General features: G+C 51.9%; 2 protein-coding genes across 3 annotated transcripts; both read right to left on the reverse strand.

Annotated features, from left to right (window-relative positions):
- Nucleotides 1–306: 306 nt before the first annotated feature.
- ccnyl1 (cyclin Y-like 1) lies at nt 307–10466 on the reverse strand. Its single transcript, XM_086147542.1, has 10 exons — nt 9524–10466; nt 6051–6125; nt 5928–5971; nt 5638–5738; nt 5403–5438; nt 5271–5322; nt 3885–4004; nt 2444–2610; nt 1078–1240; nt 307–994 (listed from the first exon to the last, which is right to left on the reverse strand). The coding sequence occupies exons 1-10, from the start codon at nt 9684–9686 to the stop codon at nt 878–880; spliced, it is 1038 nt and encodes a 345-aa protein (XP_086003668.1). The 5' UTR covers nt 9687–10466; the 3' UTR covers nt 307–877.
- Nucleotides 10467–10879: 413 nt separating this feature from the next.
- On the reverse strand, nt 10880–18027 carry creb1b (cAMP responsive element binding protein 1b). Of its 2 annotated transcripts, XR_015106238.1 has the most exons (9): nt 17798–18027; nt 15798–15910; nt 15577–15726; nt 15250–15350; nt 14928–15082; nt 14212–14394; nt 13733–13886; nt 11490–13559; nt 10880–11036 (listed from the first exon to the last, which is right to left on the reverse strand). XR_015106238.1 is itself a non-coding variant. In XM_086147543.1 (8 exons), exons 2-8 carry the CDS (start codon nt 15900–15902, stop codon nt 13415–13417), a joined length of 993 nt encoding a protein of 330 aa, XP_086003669.1. In that variant the 5' UTR covers nt 15903–15910; nt 17798–18027; the 3' UTR covers nt 10880–13414. The 2 variants fall into 2 exon arrangements, 1 of the variants encoding a protein (XP_086003669.1); XM_086147543.1 differs by having other exon boundaries at nt 10880–13559.
- Between the last annotated feature and the right edge of the window lie 8212 nt (nt 18028–26239).

Genomic DNA, 26239 nt, shown 5'->3' on the forward strand with positions numbered 1-26239 from the left:
TGGCTTTGTCGGGTGAAAAATAAAGAGTTACCAAGTCAGTTGTCCGGCAGACTTCTTCTCCAAGGGTTTGGGCTTTCACAGGAAGCGGACCTGAAAAGACATCACAGAAGAACTGCCAGGGAAACCATTGGTGAGGAGGGGGAGTTCTTCTGTTCACCTCCTGGAGGTCAAAGAGCCTGCAAGGCATTGTCACAGGAGAAGAAGTCCACCAGATGGATGAGTGGTGTGGAAATTGGGTTCAGGTTCCTGACCGGCGATCTTGACGATACCAGTAATCAAAGAGGTGGAGGTTGGAGAAGCAGCAGACTGAGGAGATCATGATTAGTGTTTATTTAAAATATTCCATCTGTTCATAAAAAGATCTTTCACAGCTGGTGGCCTACACGGTAAGCAACAGGGGTCTGGAGCTCTGCTGGGGAGGCTGCACCAGGTTCACGCCTTCATCTAGGAGACACACCACCAGGTTCTGCAGGTCAGAGTCCCATGGAAAGACCAGCACCTGGAGACGGATGGCTCTACTGGTGGTTTCTCTCCTCCCTTCAGGGCGGACGGAGGCCACATCTCCCCAGCCTCACGGATTACATATTACATATTCGAGATACTAAACACACCCATGTTGGAGGCTGTAAGACGGCTGAGGAACATCTCGTCTCCTAGTCCTCTGGGTTTAGAACCCGGTGGAGGCCGGGCTGGTCTTTCCCTGGGACTGGTGTCTGCACGGGAACCCAGGAGGTGTGTACTCCTGAAGGTGAGTTTGTAAAACCTGCCCTGCAGGGTGGGGTTTAAAGTTCTCCTGCCGGGCAGGTGGAGCCGCGGCGCTGAAGGTCCTGGTGATGCGGCTGCGTTGTGACCGGCCTCAAAGGTCAGAGGTCACGGCCTACGAGAGCACGGCGTTGGAGCGCAGAATGCCGACGAGGTTGTCGGCGCTGAGCGAGCGCCTCATGGCGGCCCGGCCCAGGTCCTTGAACTTGTCTTCACACAGCCTGGAGATGGCCTGGACATGGGACAGGAAGCCATCAGAAGCTTGGACCGCGGAGCTTCAGGACCACCTGAGATCTTTGCGCGTCGGACACTCACCTCCAGCTTCTGGGCTCGCTGGTTGTTGAGGGGCTCCAGGGGGAAGCTTAGGTTGTTGTCGTCCGCCAGCTGCCGCAAGTCAAAGTAGTACTTGGCGTAGACGCTCGCCGGCACGTTGATGTTGAACTGGAGAAGCTCCAGGAAATGGCGTTCCATCTCGTTCCTGCGGGCAGAAGAAACCACAGGGCTCGGAACCATTGCCTTCGTATCATCAGGAGCCTTCTGAGGTCGGTCTCCATGGTCCACTCGCTCCACGCACGTCCTGACAACCTGCCGCTTTTGTCCCCCGGGGACTACCTTCTGCTTCTCCATCGCCTATCCACCTCAGGTGCACCAGAGGTTCTCGCAACGCTATCATTCTTCATCAATTCAAAGACCATTCTAGATGTTCTGAACAGCCGTCCACCAGACAAGGCTGTCCCCAAAGTTCTACTGCATCTCTGTCAGAAGGGATGTTCCACAACATCGTGGACCCCCAACTCCTGGATAAGAACACAAATCCATCCAGCCCATAGTAACTAACCATCCCAACAGCTGCATGAGATGATGTGGTACCTTCTTCCACAGCGATGAAAGATGGATGGAAAGAGTATGAAACACCGGTGACATCTCGCACACGCACACGCGCACACGCACACGCACACGCACACGCACACGCACACACACACACACACACACACACACACACACACACACGGAGGTTCATCTCGTGTCCACCACCACCTCCATCCTTCCTCCTCTTCCAAATCAGCACGGCTACGAGAAGAACTGAGGGAGGCGGTAACCAAGGCGACCACATCCATGAAGCTTTGTTGGTCAGAGATGATGGTGTGTGTGTGTGTGTGTGTGTGTGTGTGTGTGTGTGTGTGTGTGTGTGTGTGTGTGTGTGTGTGTGATGTCTGGTCTCCCGGGGCAACTAATGGAGTGGGCGAGAGCCCTGGCCATTATGTAGAAGCAGTGAGAGCACTTGAGACCCCCAGCTCCTTCCTGCGCCCCGGATCACAAAGACACTTCAATGCAGCAATGAAAACGCAGAGGAGGTCAGATGGATATGGGGGACCTTCATCAGCTCCAACGACAAGGAGGCTCTTTCAAAAGACACACACACACACACACACACACACTCGTCTCAGCTTGCGGCTCCTGTGGCCACGAGCTGGTCGTGTTGAAGCTCCAGCTCCTGCAGGACCTCTGTTGAGATGGAGCCGCTCTGTTTGTGAACGCGAGCGGGAACCATGTTTTCGAACTTGCACTCTGACCGATCCAACGAGGGGTCACCTTCTCTGAGTCTGGTCGGTCGTACTTCATCTCACCATCTACGGTTGGCGTTTGGAACAGGAGGTTCCTTCTCCGTCCTACAACTTACATGTCCTCCACAGTGATGTCCTTGAGGATCTGGCAGTAGTCCACATTCCAGACGGCCTGGTCGTCCCAGACTTTGGAGGCCAGCAGGATGGCTCCCAGGACGATGCGCTTCCAGTTCGAGGGGCAGATGTCCAGCTCGGCGTAGGTGAGCAGACGCTCCAGGTAAACCTAGAAGGAGATGTGGTTTTTATTACCTGAACAAAGAGGGAACCTTCATGACAGCATTCAGGTGGACAACAACGTGCTTTCCCTGCATCTCAGCCACTTCAGTTTGACTGCCTGGGATCTGATGCACTTCTCAGCCTCCTGCTGGAGATCTGCTCATTTCTGATCCAGGTGGTCCTCCAGGGCAGAGGTGACTACCAAGACACAGAGCACTGCCAGCACTCCTCTCCCTGGTCTACACACTCCTCCTCACCAGGAACTTCAGTGTCCTTCAGTCTTCTCAATAGACTCATACATACTGTACATGGAAGTGTGTGTTATATGTAATATGTTCATCCTTGATGGGTTCATTGCAGAGAATCAATTTCCCCACCAGGAATTATTAACCTTCTATTAACCTATCAACCCTCTCCATTTAAATATGTGTGTGTGTGTGTGATGTTGGGGTTACTGGGAATGATGTGTGTGTGCTTGTTTTTCAACCTGGAGTTGAGGGGAACAGTGAGTTGTATCGCCGGCTCGTGTGGTGCAGACGTGGCGCCCAACATCAGCAGCTACTGCTCATTGAACATGTTTGACATCACCTGGGTGTTTCCCTGACTAAAAACTATACAATATATAAACATATATATATATATATATATATATATATATATATATACATATGTATATATAAGTATTGTATATATTTATCTGTCCCCCAGCAAAGGAAGGACTATAAATTGGCATGCAGTTGTCAACCTCCTAGTTCCTGTTATTATGGGATGTTTTGGTAGAATAGGGTCCGGCAGCACAGCGCTGCCCCCTGCTGGACACGTTTTACTGTCTATTGTAAGGCGCTTTGGATAAAAGCGTCTGCCAAATGCAATGTAACGTAACGTAATGTAATGTTTCATCTCTGACGCCGATGGTCTTCACATCTCTGGGGTCACCTCGGCCCATCACCTGCCTCCAGCAAACCCTCTTCCAACATCTACCTTACTGCCCTCTTTCCCTCCGTCCACAAGGCTCCTCTCTGGTCCTCCTCTAGACCTCCTGCCTGGCAGCTCTAACCTTAGCATCCTTCTACACAGATCTTCATCCCTCCTCTATATAAGTCCAAACCATCTCAGTGTGGGTTTATCTCCAGAATGTCTACCATGTGCTGTCCCTCTGACTGACGCCTTCCTGTTCCTCTCCATCCTCCATCCTAACCCGTTCCCAAAGAGAACCATCATATCTTCATCCCCTGGTCTGCACACAAGGTTCTTGGTCTCGGTCTGTCGGCGAGAACTCACCAGGGTGACGATGGCACACTCCGCGGTGAGCTGGGCAGCGCTGAACAGGGTTCTGACGAAGCGGTAGATGACTTTGTGCTCCGGGTCCACATAGGAATAGTCCTCTGGCACCGCTTCTCTCTGAGGAGGCAAGAGATCCAGTAGAGGCCCGGTGTTCACATACACTGGAGAAAGAGCCAGATCTTCTGGTTGCGGTTGGGTAGGAGCTCCAGTTCTCCACCACAGAGAGCATCCTCAGCCCCTCAGCGGGCTACAAGGATGGTTGGGGGCCCATCACACCCAGCTCATTGCCTGGTCACATTCCTCCCATCAGGACACAGGTCCTGGTCCATCAGGACCAGAGCCATCAGATATTTGAGCAGTTTTTCCCCGCAGGCCATCACGGTCCTCAACAAGTCCTCATAGTCCCCATCCCCCCACCATTCCCAAAGACACGTCCTTCTCTTAGTGTTTATAGGCAACTTTAATTGTATATACTCACAAAGCACAACTTGTGTTTTGCTAAGTTCCTGTTTCTGAGGAACCATCTGAGGAATCCACAGCAGACCTGTGGAGGTCCACAGGTCTACAATGCTCAGATGCCTGGATCATATGCATTGTAAAGACTGTCCGGCCCTCGTACCGTCCAGGGAGGAGACAGGTTCTGTCCCCCGGAGATGAAGACGCTGTGGTGTGAAGTGTATCACCCCAGAACAAAGCACAGAGACATGGTGAAGATGCTGGCTGAAGCTGTAGCGAGTATCAAAACCCACAGCAAGACAAGCCCTGGGCCCACAAGGGCTGGAATGCCCATCAGCAGGCAAGAAGCCATTTCTCTGAGATTCAGATCCTGTGTGCAAAGACCATGTCCTGTGGTCTGAGGAAACTAAAATGGAACGAATCGGTTGCAACGACAATCAGTGGGTTCGGAGGACAATGGGGGCAGCTTCAGAATACCACCCCGCCGTGCAGTACGGGGGTGGCACAATCATGTGGTGGGCATCTCGAAACAGATGGAATCATGAGGAAAGAACCTTATGCAGAAATACTGACGCAACATCTCCAGACCTCAGCCAGGTCTTGTACATGGACAGTGACCCGAAGCATACCACCAAATTAGGAACAAAGGGGCTTCGGGACAATACAGTCCGTGTCTGGGAGCAGCCATCACAACGCCGTGATCTTATGGAGAAGGTGTGAGCGGAGTTGAAGAGGTGAGTTAGTGAGTTTCTGACCCAGTTACTCCAGCTCTGTCAGCTTGCAGAAGGATTCTTGAGATGTTTGACCAAGTCATGCTGTTGAAGCCATTGCTCCCAAATATAAGTAAACCTCTGACTTTGAAGACACCTCTGAAAATGACTCTCATGATGCAGAACATCGAGAGAATTTGCAGCATCGTCTACTCACCGACAGGGGGTGCAGCTTCTCATCAAAGATGTCCAGCGAGCGGTCCGAGTCCCTGAGGAGAAGAGACTTTGTCAACAAACAACCTGAGCCCCAAGGGGAGAGGACGAAGGGCGGATGAAGATGGAGACCCACCTGTTCTTGATGTGGTAGTATATTGCTAAAGTGACGCTGGGAGAAGAAAAACATGGAGCGGAACTTTGTCAGTGAACTGATGATCACGACGGGCTGATGGACCAAAGCAAACCAAACATCTGCGGGTTCCTGATGGATTAGTTAAGAACGATACAATCCCGTCGACGGGATGATACAGACCTTCTACTGGCCTGGACATTCCTGACAGAGGACAGACCACAGCTCCAGTTCTCACCATTTGATTGTGCTCTTGAGGTTGGGCTGGCTGACGGTGCTGTCGTCGATGAAGATGGTGGAGCAGGAGCTGTATTTCTTCGACAGTGGACCTGGGGAAACCTTGAGACATGGAGAACACACCTTAAAGGACCTGCATTGACCGGTTGACTACTTGAGGGGAACATATAAAGACGGAAACGATGCACATTCATTTAAATTAAGATTAGTTAAGATCTCATCAGAAGATGGAGGGAGGAGAAGATGTAAAGACTTCTTATTGGTGATGAAGGTGGAACTCTTCACACTCACATGGCTGTAGTGGTTCATGTGGTTGCTTTTCCTCTTGTCACGAACTGCAAGCACAGGAAAGTTAGGCACCGACAGCCATCGTGGAGACTTCTGTGGAGGTGTCAACCTCCCGTCGACACTCACCGTCAGTCTGGGACTTGCTGAGGAAGATGGTGCTGGCCCTGGCGTGGTCCGAGGGGTTGGACTCCAAGGCCAGTTCTACAGAAACACCAACAACACTACGTTATAGTTCGAGCTACGGAAAGCAAGGATCAGACACTCTTTGGACGAGGTCCAAAGAAGGAGCGTCTCTGGATGTGAGTCATGAGACTTGTAACAAGGTGATCCTGGAGGAGGACCACTCACTTGATTCTCCTCAGCTAACCTACATGTGGAGTCTCACACCTCCAGATTGGATCTCACAGGGAACGTGTTGTCAGTGTTACCCGATAGGAACCAGTCATTGGCCTGGATCATGAGATATTTGATCAACACAAGACCATCTCCACCTCTCCAACAAGGGCCAGAAGACTGCAAATCATTGGTCTTTTTGTCAACTTGTAAGCACAAGCCAGAGCCTGAGCTATGTCCTTCATCTGAACCTGGACGCTGCATCGTGGGACTGATGGACAGCAGCATGTGGACGAGGGGGCGGGAGCAACGTTCAGAAGACCGAGCTCCTTCTCTCCACTGAGCAGACAGCTGTTGGCCGGATGACGCTCGAACCAAGGGGGGGCTGGTCTTAGAGCCGCTTTACATGGAGGTCACAGAGTGCCTACAGAAGCTTCTAGCCAAGCTATGTATACGAGCACTGCTCCATCAGCCTTCCGTTTATGACGCACTGAGGACCAGAGAACTTCTACCTCACCCAGGGCTTCCCTGCTGATTAACCAGTGGACGACAGTGTAGCAGCAGGACATGTACCTCCACATAAACTCCTCTTTAAAACATCTGTAACTGTCCCATAGTCCACATCCCATGTCCCACGGTCCTGGTCTCCTTTACATAGCTGACCTCTTGGCCAATCAGATCCCTCGGACCCTCCTGGGACACCACAGTATCCTGGTTCTGCCTCTCCAGATCCAGGCTCTGAATCATCTCCACCCGGACATCGCCTCCTGTCTCACATCCATCTCACTCCAACAATAGCTGGTGTGAAGTAACCCACGGCGCAGTTCTTTCTTCCTCTTCTGTTATAGTTCCCAAGCAGTTCCTCTCCAGACTGCCTCTGGTGCCTCTCGCTCTGAGAACCATGATGATCATGTGACCTCCGCTGACAAGGAGAGGGAAATAGTTACCACTTTGCTCCAATGGGAGAAATCTTCGATACCCGCAATGCTCTGGGGTTTGTTCACCTCCACTGTCTGTCCCTGACCTCTAACAGCCACTCCAGTTCCCAACCTGATCCAGAACCTCCCTGAGATACAGATGTCGGAGGTTGATCGGGTTTTGGATTCTGAGGCAGTGGAACGCCTCATTAACCTCCATTCCCAAAGCTGTCGTTCACGAAACCGCAATGTCGACAAAGCCTCCACCCGGAGAAGCCTGACAACCATCAGGACACCACAGACCCGGTGAGAAGGTCCACTCAGGAGCCCTGAGGTGTTATACCAGGGTTTCTGGTCCCATCAGCTTTTTGCCACTATCCTGTTGAAGAGAAGCAAGGAAACGCTTCCGGCTGGGAAGATGGAGGCTTTGATTCTTTTCTCTTCAGCTCTACAACAGGAACAGAAGCTTCTAGCGTATGTCAAACACGGAAGTAGAAGACCCGCATGGGTCTAACTGTCTACTTAAGACCAAGCTGTGACCAAGTCTAGTCTGGTTCTGTGGACGACAGCTGCATGCTGATCTGCTGCCATTTGTCTGGGTCAATGAAAACTCATGTCATCACTGGGAGGCTCACACGTCATTCAGCGTCCTGGGAGAAGTCTTCAGGTGGACCGCCGGCCCACAGGACAACCAGCTTGGGGTTGTCTCCAAGACAGAAACATCAGATTAAGATGCTGTCATCGCCGATGTTGCCCTAGCTAACCTCTTCACAAACTGGATGCGGCAGTGCCTAGAAGCAGACCGCCAGCCACCGGCATCCATTTTCACCATGATTGAGTCTGTTAGCGCAAAGTATTCAGCCAAGCTCTCTACAATCTGCACAGGTCCATCACAGCATCCCATTCAGAAGCAATTCTGCAACACTACCTGGTATGTGATTCTAAGTTTGCGTGACATCGTCGGGGCGTGCCAAGCTAACAGGTGTCAGCCATCAGCTAGCAGGTAAGCAGCTGAATGTGTGCCGTATGAAAGTACCCAAACCAGCAGATCAGCCACTGACGTCTTAATTGTATTATAAAATGTGGGGCACATTTTTTGATACATTTCTAAAGAAGAAAATGAAAAGTTTGGATTACTTATTATTCATTTTCTTTACAAGTCAAAATACGCAGCCAAATTCTGGAAATGAAAATGCATTTCTGCTAATTGTTTTTCATTCTAGAAATTTGAGAACGCCAGAAACATGTCAGAATTTTTCTGGGGTAGGTTTTAAAAAACTAAATCTTGTGTCTTTGACTTTTTAATTTGGATTAAGTCACCAAATGAGCGATCTGGAAGAAGAAAATTAAAATGCAGTTGGGATTACCTATCACTCATTTTATTTGAGTCAAAATACACAGCCAAATTCTGTAAATGCAATGCCTTTTCATTTGAATTATGGGAACTCAATACTTCAACAGTGAAAGTATCTTTTTCCTTTTCGGTTGTAACTTTTTACAAGTAATAAATGCAAAAGTGAGCTTTTAAAATACAAAAGAGTCCAGGTACCTTGATCCTTTTCAGAATGTCTTAGCGATAAAAGTTAAATGATTCTGTTTAAAATTAAAAAGGAGGTTAGGTTCACGGTGGCGCAGCAGTGAGCGAGCGCTCCTGGCCGGCAGTACGAGGCTTCTGGTCGGGTTCCCGCAGGAGGCCTTCCTGTGCGGAGTCTCCGTGGGGTTTGTCCGGGTTCTCCGAGTTCCTCCCAGAGGCCAAACGCATGCAGAGGTTCATTGGGGGAAACGGGAACGTTGTCCTGTCGTGCCAATGGCTGTTTGTCTCCACATGTGACGCCGTGATTGACAGTGGACAGGCCCAGGGTGACGCCGCCCGGGGTCGCGCCAGGATCCCCACGATCCCCACGACCCTGACTGCAGGATCAGTGCTAGATCACGGATGGATCAAGTTATGAAGTATATTTTCAGTTTAAAAATACTAAAAGCGAGGGAGATAAGTGTGACTTGCCAAAGCAGAGTAAAGAATCTTTTAAAAACCACAGAAGTTGCTTTTCTTCTGCATCGAGCTCGTTTTGCCCCCAGGGAGACGGGGGGACGCTGTCGGGCCGTCACTGAGCGGATTTATCAGATTTATCTGATCCATTGAAATTCTACACATAACTCCGATCCTGCAAAGGGGAGTGAGAGCAGGAGGCGCGTCTGAACTGTCTGAGGACCCTGGAGGCTTTGAGAAGCCAGATCTTGGGTTTTCGCACAGGGTTTGACTTTGCAAAATGAAGGAGACAATGTGAGCGAAACACAGGAGGTTCTGGTTCTGGGTTGCGGTCCTGGACCGGACCCCCGGGCACCTACCGTCGGGCACCTCTCTGTCGCTGATGTGCTGCAGGTAGGGCGCGGTGGTGTCGTCGCTGACTTCCGTGCTGGTCTGGAGGTCCTCCAGCCGCTCTGCCGGTTGTCTCGAAGGGAGCTTCGGGCTCGACTCGGGAGAGACGCAACACGACACTGTGTTCCCCATCCCGGCGCGGCGCGGCCGGCGCGGTTAACCCGGCCCGGCCCGGAGCGGTGCGGTGCGGTGCGGTGCGGGTCCGCCCGCCGAAGGCAGCGGATACGAGCGCTAGCTTGACTTCCGGCGGCGGTGGCCGCTAGCAAGTCATTCTGAGCCCGGTTCACAGCCCCTGACCACCGGCTGCCGGGAGCCGCATACCCGTCCGCCTGGGGTTCTTGGAGCGGGCAGTCCCGGGAGGTTCGGCCCGGAAAGATCGCTATACCGCGGAAAAATATTCCTCCTGTTTCGGGTCTCTGTCTGTCCGTTCATTCATTCATTCATTCATTCCTCCTGTTAAAGTTCCATCGCTGGGAAGCTAACTAGCATGCTAGCAAGTTCGCTAACTAGTTTGCCCGCCTCCTTAACTTTCCTCCGGGGCTTTACGCCTCGGGTTACCCGCAGTAAAGTATCGCTACAACGGAAGTTACCAGGCGCGAACCCCCCCCTTCGTGTTCCCGCATTCTGGTCGCTAAACACCGGCAGTGTTTCGAACAAGCCGCCGGTGTCCTCCCGGTCCGGTGGCCCGAGGCTTCGGCGGCCTGTGGTCGACAATCACGGTAGACGGGGCCAACCCGACGAGCCGAACGGAAGGCTAAGAGAGGTCAGACCGACCGGGCCTTGTCCATCTTCTCGGTCCTCGTCAGACAACCGATGTCGGGGGGCGAGTCCGCCGCCGCTGAAGTCCGTCACTCCGGCGTTTCCCCCGCAGCCCCGACAACCGCCATCTGTTCGCTCGGCTCACACAGCACGGCTTGGACGGGGTAGCTCCGCCCACTCGGGACCTGCGCGCCCTCTCATTGGCTGAGGGATCAAAACAACCGGCGCTTTCAGACGCTCATTGGCTCCAGCGGCTGTCTGTCTGAGAAGAGCTTTAAACCGAAGTAGGGCTGCTTGGGGGCCGCTTCGGTTCCGTCACACCCTGAAGAGGGCAGCTGTCAATCATCGAGGGGGCGGGTCCTGAATGGAGACGTCAGCTGTCAATCATCGAGGGGGCGGGTCCTGAATGGAGACATCAGCTGACAATCATCGAGTGTCTTCACCTTGACTCAATGTTGTGATTCTAACCTACGATGGAGGTCTGCGCTGAAACTCTCACTGGTGATATGCAGAGGTTTGAGATTATGGAAACAGCAGGGAGATCCTCCACAGGCCACCAACCCCGACAGCTACACAATCTTCAAGAGTTTATTGTGACAATAGCAAGTCTTTACAAAAGAGCGATGGGATGTTAGTCATGGAGCTTTGCAATAATGAGCAGGTGTTTCCACGGAGACACGGGAGTATCCGGCCCAGGTTTCCAGAGCAGTACCGTGGCAAAAACTGTAAAAGTACAGAATATAGAAAGTAGCACATGAAAAGTTAGAAAAAGGATCTTCTGGGGCGCAGCGGATGCTCCTCTGCACTCCTTCATGTACGGCCAGGGGCTAAAAACAACAGGTTAGCAGCTACGCTAGCCCAGTCACCACAGCACGCGTATGTTCTCCTTCAGCGCCAGCAGTCATGAGAGGTAAACAAACAGAACCGTTGGATGACACTCTCCACCCGGTACGCACACGCACACGCACACGCACACACACACACACATCGCTTTTAAATCCTCTCTGCAAATACACATATTTATATATTTACTGTACAAGATAAAAAATCTGCACTATAAAAATAAGAGCTAGCTACGGTGCACTGGTGCCACTGAAACACTTGGAACAAACTGCTGCTTCTTTTCCACAAACTCACAATAAAAACACAGACCACAAACATCTCCTCAGACCTGACCTGAGCTTGGAGAAGCCACCTGGTCTCCTGCTGAGCTCCTTGCGACAAACCACCTGTGGTCACATGAGCGTAAGATCATTTCATTTGGGGTTTGGGGCTGGGAAGGAAAGGAAAGGGCTGGAGAAATGCGGACTCTGCCAAAGTGCTTCTTCGAGGACCAGGTGTCCTCAGAAGGTGCAGTGATGTTGGAGACAGTGCAGAGGAAACGTTTGGGGTTAATATTAAATAAAAGAAATCAAACGGGCAACCAACGTCTCCACACACATTTGGTTCTGGAAAGGACTTCTAACACGGACGGACATCTCTGATGTCTGTGGAGACGGAAGGATGCGGATGAAACGGTGAGGGGCCTCGGGGAAGTGTTCTTGTGCTGCGAGGTTACAAGGTAAAGACCATCACCGTCCAGGACGTGCCGGCTCCTCTGAGCAGAACCGGCCTCTCAGAACCAGACCAGGTGCCAAACTCCAAGGCTCTCCATCTCTGGCAGAGGCCTTTGTGGAACATGTAGCTGCCGGCCTGCGTCTCCACACCTCAGAGATCTTCGGTACCACCCTGCCTCCATAGGGGCCAGGAGAACATCAGCCCTCCAGAAGGAACAGGTCCATGAGATCTAGACATGCAGTACAGTCTATGTACAGAAGTTTGAAAACAATACCAGTACCAGACATCCATCTAAAGGAGATAAAACATCTGAGAACATCCACCATGAGAATGAAGGCCTTCCAACCAAAACTGAAGGAAGATCTCTTGTAGGAACAAGAGATTCTAACACATACTCTGCTGTTTGTCCAAGGCAGAAAGTACCAATGTCCACTAAGACACAATGAAGAGTTCCAGAGGAACTCTGGATCCTCATCTGAAAATGCTTCACACTGAGCTTCTGTTGAACTTTTGGAACATCTCGTTGTAGAACTACATTGACTAGTGACTTAATGAGATCATCTTCAGTTCACCATTTCACCTGCCACCAGTCTCCACCCTGCTGAAGACAGTCGAGACCAACCCTGCTGGATCAGTGGAAACACCTGGACTAGAGCATCAGCCAGGGGGAAACCCATTTGGAAGATTCAGTTCCATCCAAGGTTTCTTTCTGGAGAAGATGTGACCACCCTGAAGACCAGAGAACGTTCTGACAGACTGGATGTGCGGTCCAACGAGAGGCCACCTTTGCCCAGACCCACCATCATCAGAGCAACAAGGTCTACTTGAAGTCGTTAGTGGAAGTGATTCAGAGGACATCTCAGAGGGTTCCATCTCCTGTGTGAAGATTCTGTTGCAAAAGAATGTCTCAGACACTCAGGAAACACCTGCCATGTTCTCGGGGCTAAAGCATTGGTTGGCTATCGATCAGGTGGTGAAGGTGGGTTCTGTCAGCTGGAGAACGGCACCTCGTTGGTTTGAAGAGGAGCTGATCTTTGTTCCCCAAGAAACACAACCCGAGCTGGTTGTTGAGGTCCAGGTGTATCTGCTCAGGTATATGAAATTGAGGGTAACCATAGAAACATATCTATGAGCTTATTGCTTATATGATGGTGAGGAGGTCTGAGCTGTATTCAGGTCCGGGCTGGAGGTCCGAACAGAAGCAGTGTAGAGATTTGGTGGACAAACCATGAACTGGACCTTCTGACCCGCACACCGGCCTCTCCAACTCTGAGGGATGTTCCTGCCCAAGCTGGATGGACCCGCTTCTGTCCAGGACCTCCGCCCTGATGGTAATCTAATCATTGTTACTGATTCACTGATGAGCAGTTATGTTCTTGGAATGTTCTGGAAGACCCCTCCCTTGTTCTGGTGACCATATCCTGGAAAATGTCCAATGCAGAAGTCACTCAATGGCATCATCATGACGAGCCGGCAAGTTCTGGGGTGGAGCGTTGGAGAGGAACCAGGAACTACTGGGCTTGACGTGAAGTCCAGGAGACCGACTACTCAGATTTGTGACAGTAAAGGTCTTTGAGGGCCTTCAATTCCTCGATGAGCGTCTTGTTTTGGTTTTCTAGGACGGCCACGCGGTTCTCCAGACACTTGACATACTCCTTCTTCTTCCTGCGGCATTCCCGCGCTGCTTCTCTGTGGGGACAGGAAGATACTGGGTTTCTGTTCCCTGCTTCTGTTGTGGGAGAACTTCAGGCAGAAGCTGCCTGCTCAACAAAATCAAACTAAAACTCTTAATCAGATCTTCACCAACTCCACCTCCTCACATAGAAAATCAGACTATTGGTTTTGGCTTCTTCTCTCTGTACCTGTTCTTCATCAAGCGCACCTCCCTCTTGCGGGTGACCTCCTCAGTGGCCCCCTGGGTGGGGAGAGCAGGGGACGACGCCATGACCACGCTGGGAGCGATGGTGCTGGCGGGCGCCGCTCGGATCTGGTAGGCCTGGACATCTCCTGAGGCGGCTGGACAGTTGAGATGGAAGAACCAGAGATCAACTTCTATTGTCTCACGATGCATTTCCATACCAAAAGTGACAAGGCTCTGACTCCATCTGGTCTCAGCTTGGACCTCCACCATTAGAAATATGGAGCTGCTTAATGTACCGGACTGACCTTGCAGGAGGTCTGCACCTTCACCTTAGACCTCCACCATTAGAAAATGGAGCTGCTTTAAGGTACTGGACTGACCCTATAAGAAGTCTGTACCCTCACGTTGGACCTCCGCCATTAGGAACACAGAGCTGCTTTAGGATAGTGGACTGACCCTGCAGGAGGTGTGCAACCTCACCTTGGACCACCACCTGGTTACTGGGGACCAGTATCTGCTGGCCATCACTGGTCTGGGCGTACTGGAGGATGGTGGCTCCAGGCTGGGCGGCGGCAGCATTGGTCATGGTTAGGGTCTGCAGGCCTTGGACGCCATCGGTGCCATTGTTGGCGAGCTGGATGGCACCGCCCTGCGTGATCGCAACTGTGTTTGGGGAGAAGAGGAGGATGAAGAAGCGTTGCCTTCATCTTCCCACTCGTGTGGGTTTTTAAACATCTGGACTTCAGGCGACTCTGGAAGTTCACGATGATGGTGATGGTGATGGTGATGGTGATGGGGATGGTGATGATGACGATGACGATGATGAATATTTCTGTTGAAGTTGAGTGAATATTTTGGAATGGATGGAATCACACTCTTCACTGAAGGCTCTGGACCAGAGTTTTCACGAGACCGAGATGTAGGAATGATGTCCTTCTACCTGATCTACCGCTACTTGCTGTCCATTTACCCAATGTCCCTCTATCCTATCTATCGCTCCCTGATGTCCTTCTACCTGATCTATCTCTCACACAAGTCCTTCTACCTCATCTATCTCGACCAGCTGTCCATCTACCGGATGTCCTTCGACCAGAGGTCCACCTCCCAGATGTGTCTCAATGTTCTATGACCGTCGGTGTGCTATCATTCCATGACGGCGTCCAGATGTTTGGTGAGGAGCGTGAGCCTCCACCTACTGTACTGTCCACTGCTGGTCTGGTAGATGGGCGTGGGGACGGTGACGGTGGTGATGGCCGGCGTGGCCGCGGCAGCAGACGCGTCCTCCTCCGCCTTCTCCTCTTCGATGCGAGGAACCGCAGGTGCGTCCGACGACAAATCGTTGAGAATTTTCCTGTGGAGACAAACATCATCAGTGGAACCGACGCCGTGACCTCGAACCCTGGTCGTATTCAGCCCCGCCTGGAGCAGGAGGAGGAGGAGGAGGAGATGTCCACGTTCCTCACTTCACTACTTCACTGACCTCCGGGCAGAAGACACAAACATCACCATTTCGGTCACCTGTAAGATGGACGCCTTGACAGGATCTCCCTGCGTTTCTGAGAGTCGGTCACACTGTCCACAGACTCCTGGGAGTCCTCGCTCTCAGCGATGGTGGAGATCTGTCAGAGGACACCAGAGGGGCGGATGATTGACCAGCCTGAGCTTCAGTCATCATGAAAACAAATCCGGACGTGCCGAGTGACACCAAGACCTGGTCGGACACAACGGCCGTGTCTTCACCGCCCCACGGCTCCATCTGACCGAGGAGTCAAATCACGAAGGTCTCCATTGAATCCTCGGCGTCCGAAACATCTGCAAGAACAGGTTCCTCCGTGAGTGTCTCACCTGGACAGCCTGGACTTGAGGGGACTGTATGACGGACGGCTGCGCCGCCTGGATGACGCCATGGACCTGCACCGTCTGTCCGTTGGGAAGCTGCACCAGCGTTACCGTGGGGCCCGTGGTGGCGGAGGCGTGGCCTGTCGTCATGGACACCTGAGGGTCACAGACCACCGGGTGTCGGTGCGGCGAACTTCTAGAAGTTGTGGTGGTGATGTCAGCGTTACCTGTGCCAAGGTGGCAATCTGTGCCGGCGTGATCTGCTGGTGCTCCGCCTCAGTCACCGCGGCCTCCACCGCCTGCTGGCTCTCTGCTGCTGACTCCATCTTCATGGGCTGGGCTGAAGAAGACAACGGATCAGAGCAGACGCTGAGGAGCTCTCGGACGGTCGCGTCTCAGAATGCAGGACCAAGTGATGGGTTTTCTGGAGGAGCCCCAGGTGATGAAGACCAGCTGGAACATGGATCCACTGGTTGGTCTGATGAGAATCCACGAGAGGTCGGTCTGATCTGCAGTGACCTCCTGGTCTCTCAGGGGGGGAGGAGACACTCACACACACACACACACACACACACACACACACCCTAAACAAGGACATGTACCAAACCAGTCCAACCCTCTAAACCGATGATATCGATTGCATTGATATGACTGATTACCCCCCGATCAATCGCTCCCTCCTTATTAGGGTTAGTGCGAGGGCTCACGCCTTGCAGTGAATAAACATGAAGCATCCAAGCACTGAATGTCAATGTGCTGGTTGCCATGACGATGATCATGAACACCCAAGTCGGGATGAAGTCCAGACAGAAGCAGGTTTTTTTTTCAGGCTGATGAGAGATGAGATGTTTCCACCAGGTGGAACAATCTTCCTTCTGAGAGGGTGGGATGGAGGTGCTCGGTAGCTGCACCTTCAGCCATTCACCCAAACACACTCACTAATTCACCCGTTCACATGAACGATCGATCACCCAGTCACAAAACACTTTTTATACAATTCGTGCACTCACGTGCCTTCGCACAAACTCTCACACCTTCATTTATTCACACGCTCACTCATCCGACCATTCATACACACTCATTCACAAGACACTCACTATTTACACAAACACCACATGACTCACACAAACACTCATCATTCACTGATCACACACTCATTCACGAATACTCGTTCACAAACACACACTCACTCATTCACACTCGCACACATTCATTCACCCGTTCACACACACAGTCGCTCATTCACCCTTTCCCACTGTCATTCACCCACTCACACACATTCATTCACCCACTCACACACATTCATTCAACCGTTCCCACACACAGTCGCTCATTCACCCGTTCACACACATTCATTCACCCACTCACACACATTCAATCACACACTCACACACATTCATTCACCCGTTCACACACATTCAGTCACCCACTCACACACATTCATTCACACGTTCACACACATTCATTCACCCGTTCACACACATTCATTCACCCACTCACACACATTCATTCACCCACTCACACACACTCATTCACCCGTTCACACACCTTCAATCGCCCGTTCACACACGGCGGTCAGGAGGGGCCTGGAATGGAACCTCCAACCTTCCCTCCGGAGGCTCGGCAGCCGCCGCCATGTTGATGGTTTGAGTTTCTTGTATTTCCTGAACTTTACTGTCACACCGCAGGACCGGGGACCCCGCTGTCCCCACGGGGAGGTCTGCGGACGCGGGCCGTGGATCGACCGCGGAGACCCGTTTCCCGGGTAACGCGGCTCCCGGCCGTGACCTCCCGGCGACTTGGCCACGCCCCCAGACAGGCAGACCACGCCCCGCTGCCGCGAGCCACATGGCGGCCCCGCCCCCCGCCACATGGGTCGAGACCCTCCGCCGGAGGCACCGGGGGCACCGGGGGCACCGGAGGCACCGGAGGAACCGGACAGTCTCTCCGGTTCACTCCTGCTGAGGGACCGCAAAGCCTCTTCGTTTCCCGCCTGAACGGACTCCCAGTCGTTTGGCCCCGGCCCTCCTGCCCGGTTCTCCTGCCCGGTCCTCCTCCCCGGTCGTCCGCCCCGGTTCTCCCTCCCCGGTCCCCGTCCCGGGCCGCCGCAGCCTCCCCTCCCTCCGTGCTGCTCCAACACCGCGGCGCCATGATCTCTTTGTTTCCGAACCCGACCAGACCGCCGGTGTCTGCCGCCCTCTGGACCTCGGTGGCGTCGCGTCCTTACCGGTACCGACTGCCCCCCGTCACTCCCGGGCCTCCGGAGCTCCACTTTTATCCCGGCCGACACGTAAGAGCCCGCGTCAGGCTACACCTCCGCCGCGTCACCGGGAACAACAACACGGGGATCGGAGGAGACGAGCGGCGGACGACGGCGCCGGCCGGAAACTGCCGAAGGGCCGCCGGAGAAAGCCGGAAAGAGCCGAGGAGCGGCGGACCTGGCCGAGAGCCGAACGGAGATTAACGGAGGCTCGGAAAAAATGCGATTATCGCGCGAATTGAAATCAAACAGCTTAAGATCCGGTTAAGCCACGTGACCTGAGTTGAGATGAACGCGTTATTTTCAAATCAACCCGTTTCCTGTTTGTCTTTTGGTCACAGGAGGAGGCCTGGGACTGTGTGGAGCAAACATGATGATATGGATTACAGGAATAATAATTAACATCCTCGCATCACATTTACAGTCTTCATAGACCTGATGACTTTTTATGGACTGATGACTGATTGTGTGTGTGCGTGTGTGTGTGTGCGTGTGTGTCTGTGTCTGTGTGTGTCTGTGTGTGTGTGTGGGTGTGTGTGTGTATGTGTGTGTGTGTGCTATACAGTTAGTTTCAGCCTCTCACTAGCTACAGTGTGGGGGGATGCTGGCTCCATCTTCTCTCCCAGACCATAATACTCCATGAACTATCGGGAGAGTCCGAGTTTCTGGTAGGATGGATCAGAAGGTACCACCAGAGGGCAGCACAACACTGGCTGCTGGAACTGAAGCTCACGTCCACGCTTCCTTGATCACTTGCAGGGACGTTGGGGTTCAACATTCTGCTGTCACTGTCTCGCTTACCCACACACACACACACACACACACACGCACACACATACACACACACACACGCACACACACAGAACTTTAAACATGCATCAGTGGACAGGTGGCAAGGCTTCATTTCTGGTAGATGTTATTCTGAGAGCTCCAAATTTCAACCCGGGCATCTGAGGACACCATCCGTGTAGAGCAGATCTGGACCACGATCCTTATGAAGACCTTCTCAAAGCCAACGTTCTCCCAGGAGCAAGCACTTGGAGACCCTGCCCTGGGAGGCCTTCTGCCTGGAGCAGAGAGCCGTACTCATCTACTACCGCTGATCAGCAGCACTAACAGCTGACATGATAAACTCATGGTTTTAATATTTAGAACAAGATATTATAATAATAATATATTATTTAGATCAAGCTCCACCCCCTGGGGAGCTGACCAATGGGAGGCCAGAGACTCCGGAGAAGATATGAGGCCGCTATCGTGCAGGAGAGAGGTGCATCACGGATGTCCTCAGCAGAGCGAGCCTCTGGCAGGGCAGCATCACGGGAAGCCAGGCCAACGCCGACGATCCCGCTTCAGCCCGGTTTGTCAACAGAGAGTGTGTGTGAGGATCAGCGGTCAAGTCCGCCGCTTTGCTCAAGGGCACGGCGGCAACGCGCTGGGAATGAGCTGAGAGCTTTCCAGACAACAGTATATATATCATGGCCCAGATCCATTTTATTCCATCTTTCTGTGAACATTAATTACGATCACTGCAATAGTGATCGTGTTTTGAGGATTCGCACGAGGACAGGCCCCTCTGACTCATGGGATGCTCTTCTCCAGATTTTCAGATGCTAGTCCTGCCTCTTGGTGGCGCTCTGCAGCTGTGGGACGCCTGCGAGGGTCCCCCCCTCCTCACACACACACACACACACACACAGCGACAGAGATAAGCCGGCGGCGTGTCACGGTGCAGATATGTGGAGTTTATCAAGGCAGTTCCCTTTACAATCCTCCTGACGCTCGTTGCTGCTTTTTTATCTGTTAAATAGCGTTTCACTGCTGGACTCCATTAAAGAATCACCAAACGCAGCGTTCGTTCAGGGAATCCATCCCTGATGAACAGCAGCTCGTTATAAAATAGATAAATGATTCAATAAAAGAATCACCAAACACACTGTTTGTTTCGGAATCCATCCCAAAATTAACATCAGCCAGTTATAAAACAGAGAAATATAGGATTCAATAAAATAAAAGGATCACCAAACGCACCGTTTGTTCGGTAATCCACCCCCAATGAACAGTCGCAGTTGTAAACAGAGAAATAAATGATTCAATAAAAGAAACAGCAAACGCCGGTTCGTTTGGGAATCCGTCCCGAATGAACAGCAGCCAGTTATAAAACAGAGAAATAAATGATTCAATAAAAGAATCACCAAACACACTGTTCATTCGTAATCCAAGCCGAACGAGCAGTCGGCAGTTATTGAACAGAAAATCAATATTCCTGTGAAAGGCAGAGGCGGGGGGGGGTATTGGAAGTGGGGGTTGGTGTTCACCTGGAGAGGAGGACTAGCTATGGAGGATGAAGACCTCCAGGGTTGGGTGCAGAGCTGGTGTTCCAGCAGAGTTGGGATCAGGTTTAGATCTGGTTTATGTGTCATCGGGGCAAGTCCACGTGAGGCTGAAGGCTGGTCAATAAACCTAAATAAATCTTGACCCCTGAGAAGAAACAATGGTAGCAAAGAACCAGCGAGAACCACCAACGACCAACAAGGAGCACCAAGGATTATGGCTGAAGCAAGATAAAGCGTTGAAGCGATGGGGGTCTTCTCTGCAACCCTGAAGGCCACGTTAGATGCTCAGATGTTGGTATTTGGTTGAAGATTATCAGTCTTTGGACCTGCAGCTCCTGGCTTTGACGCTTTAACAGGGGAAGCCTGTCAGCCTTCCAGAGCAAAGCAGAGCAAGTGGAAGGAGAGACCTGGACTTCATCTCCAGGGTTCGGACCAAGGCTGGAGAACCAGGTGAGAAGGAGGACTTTCCTCCAGACCCAGGAGAACTGGTCCTACAAGCAGACGTACCCAGGCAGACTCGGAAAATCAATAGAGACATTTGGTCGATTACCATAAATACACAGCGTGTGTGTGTGTGTGTGTGTGTGTGTGTGTGTGTGTGTGTGTGTGTGTGATCTCCAGATGGTTGACGGAGACTTGGCTGCTGAGCAGAGAATCGGAGAAAAGCCGGCAGAAGGCATCTTTTTCTACTTGAGCTGAGTGTGTGTGTGTGTGTGTGTGTGTGTGTGTGTGTGTGTGTGTGTGAGTGTGTGTGTGTGTGTGTGTCGTCCCGGGCTGCCAACCTGTCTCGGTGTGTGTGTTTGACCTTGGGAAGGAGGCTCAGTTGGAGAGAGGGATGAACCCCCGGTGGAGGACGACTGGTTTCTCCTCCTTCTGTCTCTCCTGTCTGTGTCTCCTTTCATGTCTTCTGAATTTGCTCTCCTTCTTTTCTTCATGTCTTCTTTCTTTCTCTGTTACTGTCCTCCATCTTCATCCTCTTCCGTTCTTTTCCTTAGTGTCCTCTCTTCTCTTCTGTGCTTCTACTCCCATCCCTCACTCCTCTTTGTCCTCGTCCTCCTTCTCCTTCTCCTTGTCCTCCTCCTCCGTCTCCTCCCCTTCCATATCGTCCCCTCCTTGAATGATGTCCTGAGGTGTTTCTTCATCAGACCTCTCCATCTGCTGAATGGCAGGTATTCGAAGAGGTTAAAGGTCTTCTGGGAACCATCACGAGGGAGCGCTGCACCGACGTTCTTGTCCATGCAGAAGACACCCAGATGTTCCTCTCACTGAGGAAAGCCATAAAAGTCTGCAGGAGCTGCTGATCTGGACGAGTTTTGCTGGTCTCCAACAAAAGAATACTTTGTGATCCTGGGCTGGACGTCACAGGATCACCTGTCCTGCTGACGGAGCTTCTCGGGACGGCGTCTCGTGGGCGTCCGGCAGCAACCCTGAGCTCCCACAGCGAGAAGATGCCAAGGACGGCCTCCTTTTGTAAAGAAGAACCGGGCATGTGTTGTCTCAGGTAAACGACCTCCTGCTTGTGGGTGTGGAGTGTCTTCTCTTCTCGACCTTCTCGACAAGTCCTTGGAGACATCATTCAGAGTTACTGTAGCATTGCAGTGATAAAAGTAATAACGAAATCGTCTACTGGTTTAGATGTGGTTCCTCCATCCCTGGAGGAGAACATGTCCAGGGAGGTGGGAGGAGGTGGGAGGATGTGGAGGAGTTTGAAGGAGGAAAAGAAGAGGAGGTGGAGAAGGTTGGAGGAAGTGGTGGAGATGGAAGAGGAGGTGGAGGAGTTGGAGTAGAGGCGGAGGAGGTCCACAGTGCAGGACCTTCTGCAGGTGTTTTTTGAGACAAAGAATAAAGTTGTCCAAAGATGGAGATGAAGGTGCTACCAGAGAAGCTTCTGGCCTCTTCTCTCACTCCAGCTCTGAGGATGAGGAGCAGAGCAGATGAGATGAATGGGAATAATTACCATCTTATCATGGGGGAGGATACTTCATTAATCATGGCTGGGAGGAGTGTGTGTGCGTGTGTGTGTGTGTGTGTGTGTGTGTGTGTGTGTGTGTGTGAGAGAGAGAGAGAGAGAGAGAGATCAAAAGATACTGAGATCCAATCACAATTAGAAGGTGATGAATCATCTCCAGGGTCAGATGTCAAGGGGGCGGAGCCAGGCCCAGGAGCACTGAGTAGGAGGCGGGGCTTCACCCTGTCAATCATCCAAGGGTTGCGTGTCTTCACAGCATGAATGGACGGAAAGATCAACACCATCAAACCGGAAGGTCCCTGATGAACTTGGACTTTAACTGAGAAGAAAAGAAAGGTTTCACGTCTCCTTTCTCCACCAAGACAAGCATCTCCTTCCATGAAGCTCACCAGAATCAGAAGGTCTGAGATGATATCTGCAGACCGAGGTCTTGATTAAGAAGATGAAGAAGAAGCTGGAATCAGGAACGCTGCATGTGATTGGAGGAGTGTGTGTTTTGTGTCTGTGTGTGTGTGTGTGTGTGTGTGTGTGTGTGTGTGTTTCTACTCCATCATGTGTGACTGAGTGAACCCAAAAACAACAGCCATCAGCAGACAGGAGGCCGGCAGGGACTCTGTCCACCATCTGTGTGTGTGTGTGTGTGTGTGTGTGTGTGTGTGTGTGTGGTTAAATCTCACACACACACACACACAGACTGGTGGCAGAGATGGTCTGGTCTCCACCTGTCCTCAGTGTGATTATCCAGGAGGTGATGGAGGGAACAGGGAGGTGTAGAAGAAGAGATGGATCGCGGCGTCTGCAGAGAAGGAGGAGACGTGGACCGACTGCAGAAGGTCTGAGAGGAGATGGTAATGAGACAGAACCAGGACGGAGTCACGGGACAGAAGGTGGAGAACGAAGGAGGAAGATAAATGAGTAGGAAGAAGAAAAACTCCACTTTTTCAAGGAAAGTGTGAAGATTCTCCTCTCCTGGGTTCCGCTCCAGGGTTCCTCTTCTGCGTTCCTCTCCAGGGTTCCTCTCCTGGGTTCCTCTCCTGTGTTCCTCTTCAGGGTTCCTCTCCAGGGCTCCTCTCCAGGGTTCCTCTTCAGGGTTCCTCTCCTGGGTTCCTCTCCAGGGTTTCTCCAAGATCTGATTAATCTCTTCTCCTTCCAAGTTCCTGTTTTATTTCTTTGAGCTCCACACTCCACCCTGGTCATGTCCTGATGGAGAAGATGAGGACAAGTATGGTCTGAACTCCATCAGCAAATGCACCTCCGACCTCAGTCTTTTCCTCTCCATGTTTTCCTCAGAGGACAAGTTCTGCTCGGCTGACGACACCCTTAACCTCGTCTCCACCCAAATCTTCACCGCCCACTGCTCATCTGCAATCATTTAAAGGTCATTAGTGTTAAAGACCTGCAGATGAAGGGTCTCAGAAGGTTCTGTTCTCCAACCACCAGATGGAGGAGGGTCAGCTGACCGCTCCGTCTAATCAGGGGCCTCCACAGCAGTACAGGTGCTGATTCTTCAGGCACTTGTTAACTCAAGGAGTGCCGGGAAACAGCGACAGAAGGAGGCCCGGTCAGGGACGGGCGGCCAGGCGAGAGGCGCTGGTGTACCCCGATGAGGGAGGACACCCTGCAGGAACAGGAAATCCAGGCAGAGACGGGCGGCGGGGCGAAGACACTGGCGAGGGAGGTGACGTCCCGGCGAGGTGCCCGCGGAAGACCGAGGGAAACCAGTGAGGCTCAAAGCTCTGGCTCTTAAGCCCTCACCGATTGCTGGGAACCAGGACTAGCCGTGTGTCCAACCCTGACGAGGCAAAGGTGGAGTCCAACCCTCAACTAACTGCTGGAGATGTGGACCAGGTTCTGGGACTGACGGGCCCCTATCAGGTAATCCAGTACCCGATACTCCAAGAGCACCTCCAACGGGACTCCCTGAATAACACGGTCCAATGGCTTCTCCAGATTCACAAAGCACACGTAGACTTGTTGGTCAAACTTCCACGGACCCTCCAGGACTCTGCTGAGGGTGGAGAGCTGGTCTGTTGCTTCACGACCAGGACCAAAACCCCACTGCTACACCTGAATCAGTTCAACTATCTGACAGACTCTCCTCTCCAGCAGCATCAAGTTGACCTTTCCAGGAAGGCTGAGGACGTGATCTCCCTGCTGTTAAAACACTCCGTCCGAACCCCTTCTTGAAGAGGGGGGGCCTCCACCGTGGTCTGGCAGTCCAGAGGTACTGCCCCTGATGTCCACGTGATGTTGCAGAAACAAATAAGACAGGACCAAAGCATCCAGAGCATTGTGTAACTCGTATCCTTGAGGAGATACTGATGTGTTTGATTACCAGGTCAGTTGACAGCAAACATTTTATGCCCAACATCCAGAAGACCACATGGAACCTCTCTGATCTTCTCTGAGTTGTTTTCTGGCGGACAGTTTCTCTGCTGGTCAAATGCGTGGAGGTCCTGCTCCTCAAAGACAGAGGCCTCGGTAAATCAGAACACTTCAAGCACAGAGCAGAGAGTGAAGTCACTGCAGACAGTGGCTCCCTGTGAGAGGGTGAAGTCAGGGATGGACATCTTGTTTCATGTATGTTGAAGACAAGGTGAGATGATGATGCACCTTCAGCGTGTTCACCTTCAGATAGGAGCTTCTGGCCAGAAGCTAGCAGCAAACAGCTTCAGCGGCTGTCGTCACAGCCAGAGGAAGGCCAGGACTCTTCTGCACTATTAGTGGTGGACCGATCCTGGACATGTCCCTGACAGGTCCTGAACTTTTCCTGGACCTGTGCTGAATCCATCCTGGTCTTGTCTTGGACCCGTCCTTGGCCCGACCTGTCGTTGGACCTTTTCTAGACTTAGGACCTGTCCTGGACCTGTCCTATACCCTTCCTGCAAAGGGACTAAGAGTGTCTGCATTATTCCTGTATGATGTTCTCACACAGGAGAACTTCATGAGAACTTAGATTCCTGCTGCTGCTTCCCAAAGGCTTTGGAGTTCAAGGTACCTGCTGTCATCAAGCAGTCATGATGTTTGAGGTTCTCTACTCCCCGGTCTGCAATCTTCAACCTTCATCCCTTCATCGTCAACCCGCCTTCGTCCTCCCTCCATCCATCTGGTGAGGCGTCCCTCCAGAAGTTCAAGCAAGGTTAGCTCTAATGTAAAAAGCTGAGCGGGATGTTTGAACACACACACACACACACAGACACACACACAGACACAGACACACACACACACACACACACACACACACACACACACACACACACACACACACATGGCTCAGACCAATTCAGATGTCAAATTCTCCTCGGATCAGAGGGAGGTCATGTTAATTAGCCAATTTCACACTCCTTTGCCAGCATGCACACACACACACACACACACACACACACACACACACACACACACACACACACACACACACACACACACAAACACACACACACACACGTGTGTGTCGATCACAGCAGTGGGAACCAATCACGGCTCATTTCTTCTTGCTTGTCAGAGGAGCCCAGATGACGTGAACGGCCATCGGAGCAGAAGATCTTCATTCCCGGAGAAGCTCAAACATTCGTTCCGTGTGATGAGCCAGGTTGTGTCCTTCAGCTGGTCCATAAAAGACTGTCAGACTCTGCTGACCCTCTGAGTCTCCTGGAGGACCAAAGAACCTCCAGGACATGGTTCACCAGAAGAGCTTTAGATGGACAAGGATGTTCGTCCTGGTTTCTCCACCATTGCCCACCTCTGTGTTGGTATCTTCAAGCAGGACAATGACATCACCTAGTGGAGCATTGTGCAGGAGCCAGCCAGCAGCTCCACAAAGAAGAAACCCTCAAAGATCTGTCTGCTGAACAACCAACACAGAGAATGTTCAGTCCATCTAAGAACCTTTAAGGAACTGTTTCCATCATCTGACTCCTTTTACAGGTGGAACCCTGAAGATAAGATTTGTGGGAGCAAGAGGAGGAACTCCTTTGAGTTCCTGGAAACATCAGGCTGCTCCGTTCTGGATGTGTCCAGCCAAAGGAGATTTACCATTGAATGAATCAGATGTGATGGATCTGAAAGGGTGAAGAACAAAGTGGAGCAGGAGGTTCCTCGTTCCTC

The sequence above is a fragment of the Fistularia commersonii genome, chromosome 6 (assembly GCF_037954325.1).
Source record: "Fistularia commersonii isolate RoL2024-O1a breed Wild chromosome 6, RoL_Fcom_v1.0, whole genome shotgun sequence".
Lineage (NCBI taxonomy): Eukaryota > Metazoa > Chordata > Actinopteri > Syngnathiformes > Fistulariidae > Fistularia > Fistularia commersonii.

Bases quoted from the DNA above. Each gene is read 5' to 3' on its own strand.
- ccnyl1 (XM_086147542.1), bottom strand. From the start codon at position 9,686: ATGGGGAACACAGTGTCGTGTTGCGTCTCTCCCGAGTCGAGCCCGAAG. The intron at 5,439-5,637 runs GTGAGAACTGGA...TTCTTCTCCCAG, and splicing joins CTCAAGAGCACAATCAAATG to CGTCACTTTAGCAATATACT. The intron at 5,323-5,402 runs GTGGGTCTCCAT...TCTTCTCCTCAG, and splicing joins TACTACCACATCAAGAACAG to GGACTCGGACCGCTCGCTGG.
- creb1b (XM_086147543.1), bottom strand. From the start codon at position 15,902: ATGAAGATGGAGTCAGCAGCAGAGAGCCAGCAGGCGGTGGAGGCCGCG. The intron at 15,727-15,797 runs GTAACGCTGACA...TGTGACCCTCAG, and splicing joins AGATTGCCACCTTGGCACAG to GTGTCCATGACGACAGGCCA. The intron at 13,560-13,732 runs GTACAGAGAGAA...CTGTCCCCACAG, and splicing joins GTGCGCTTGATGAAGAACAG to AGAAGCAGCGCGGGAATGCC.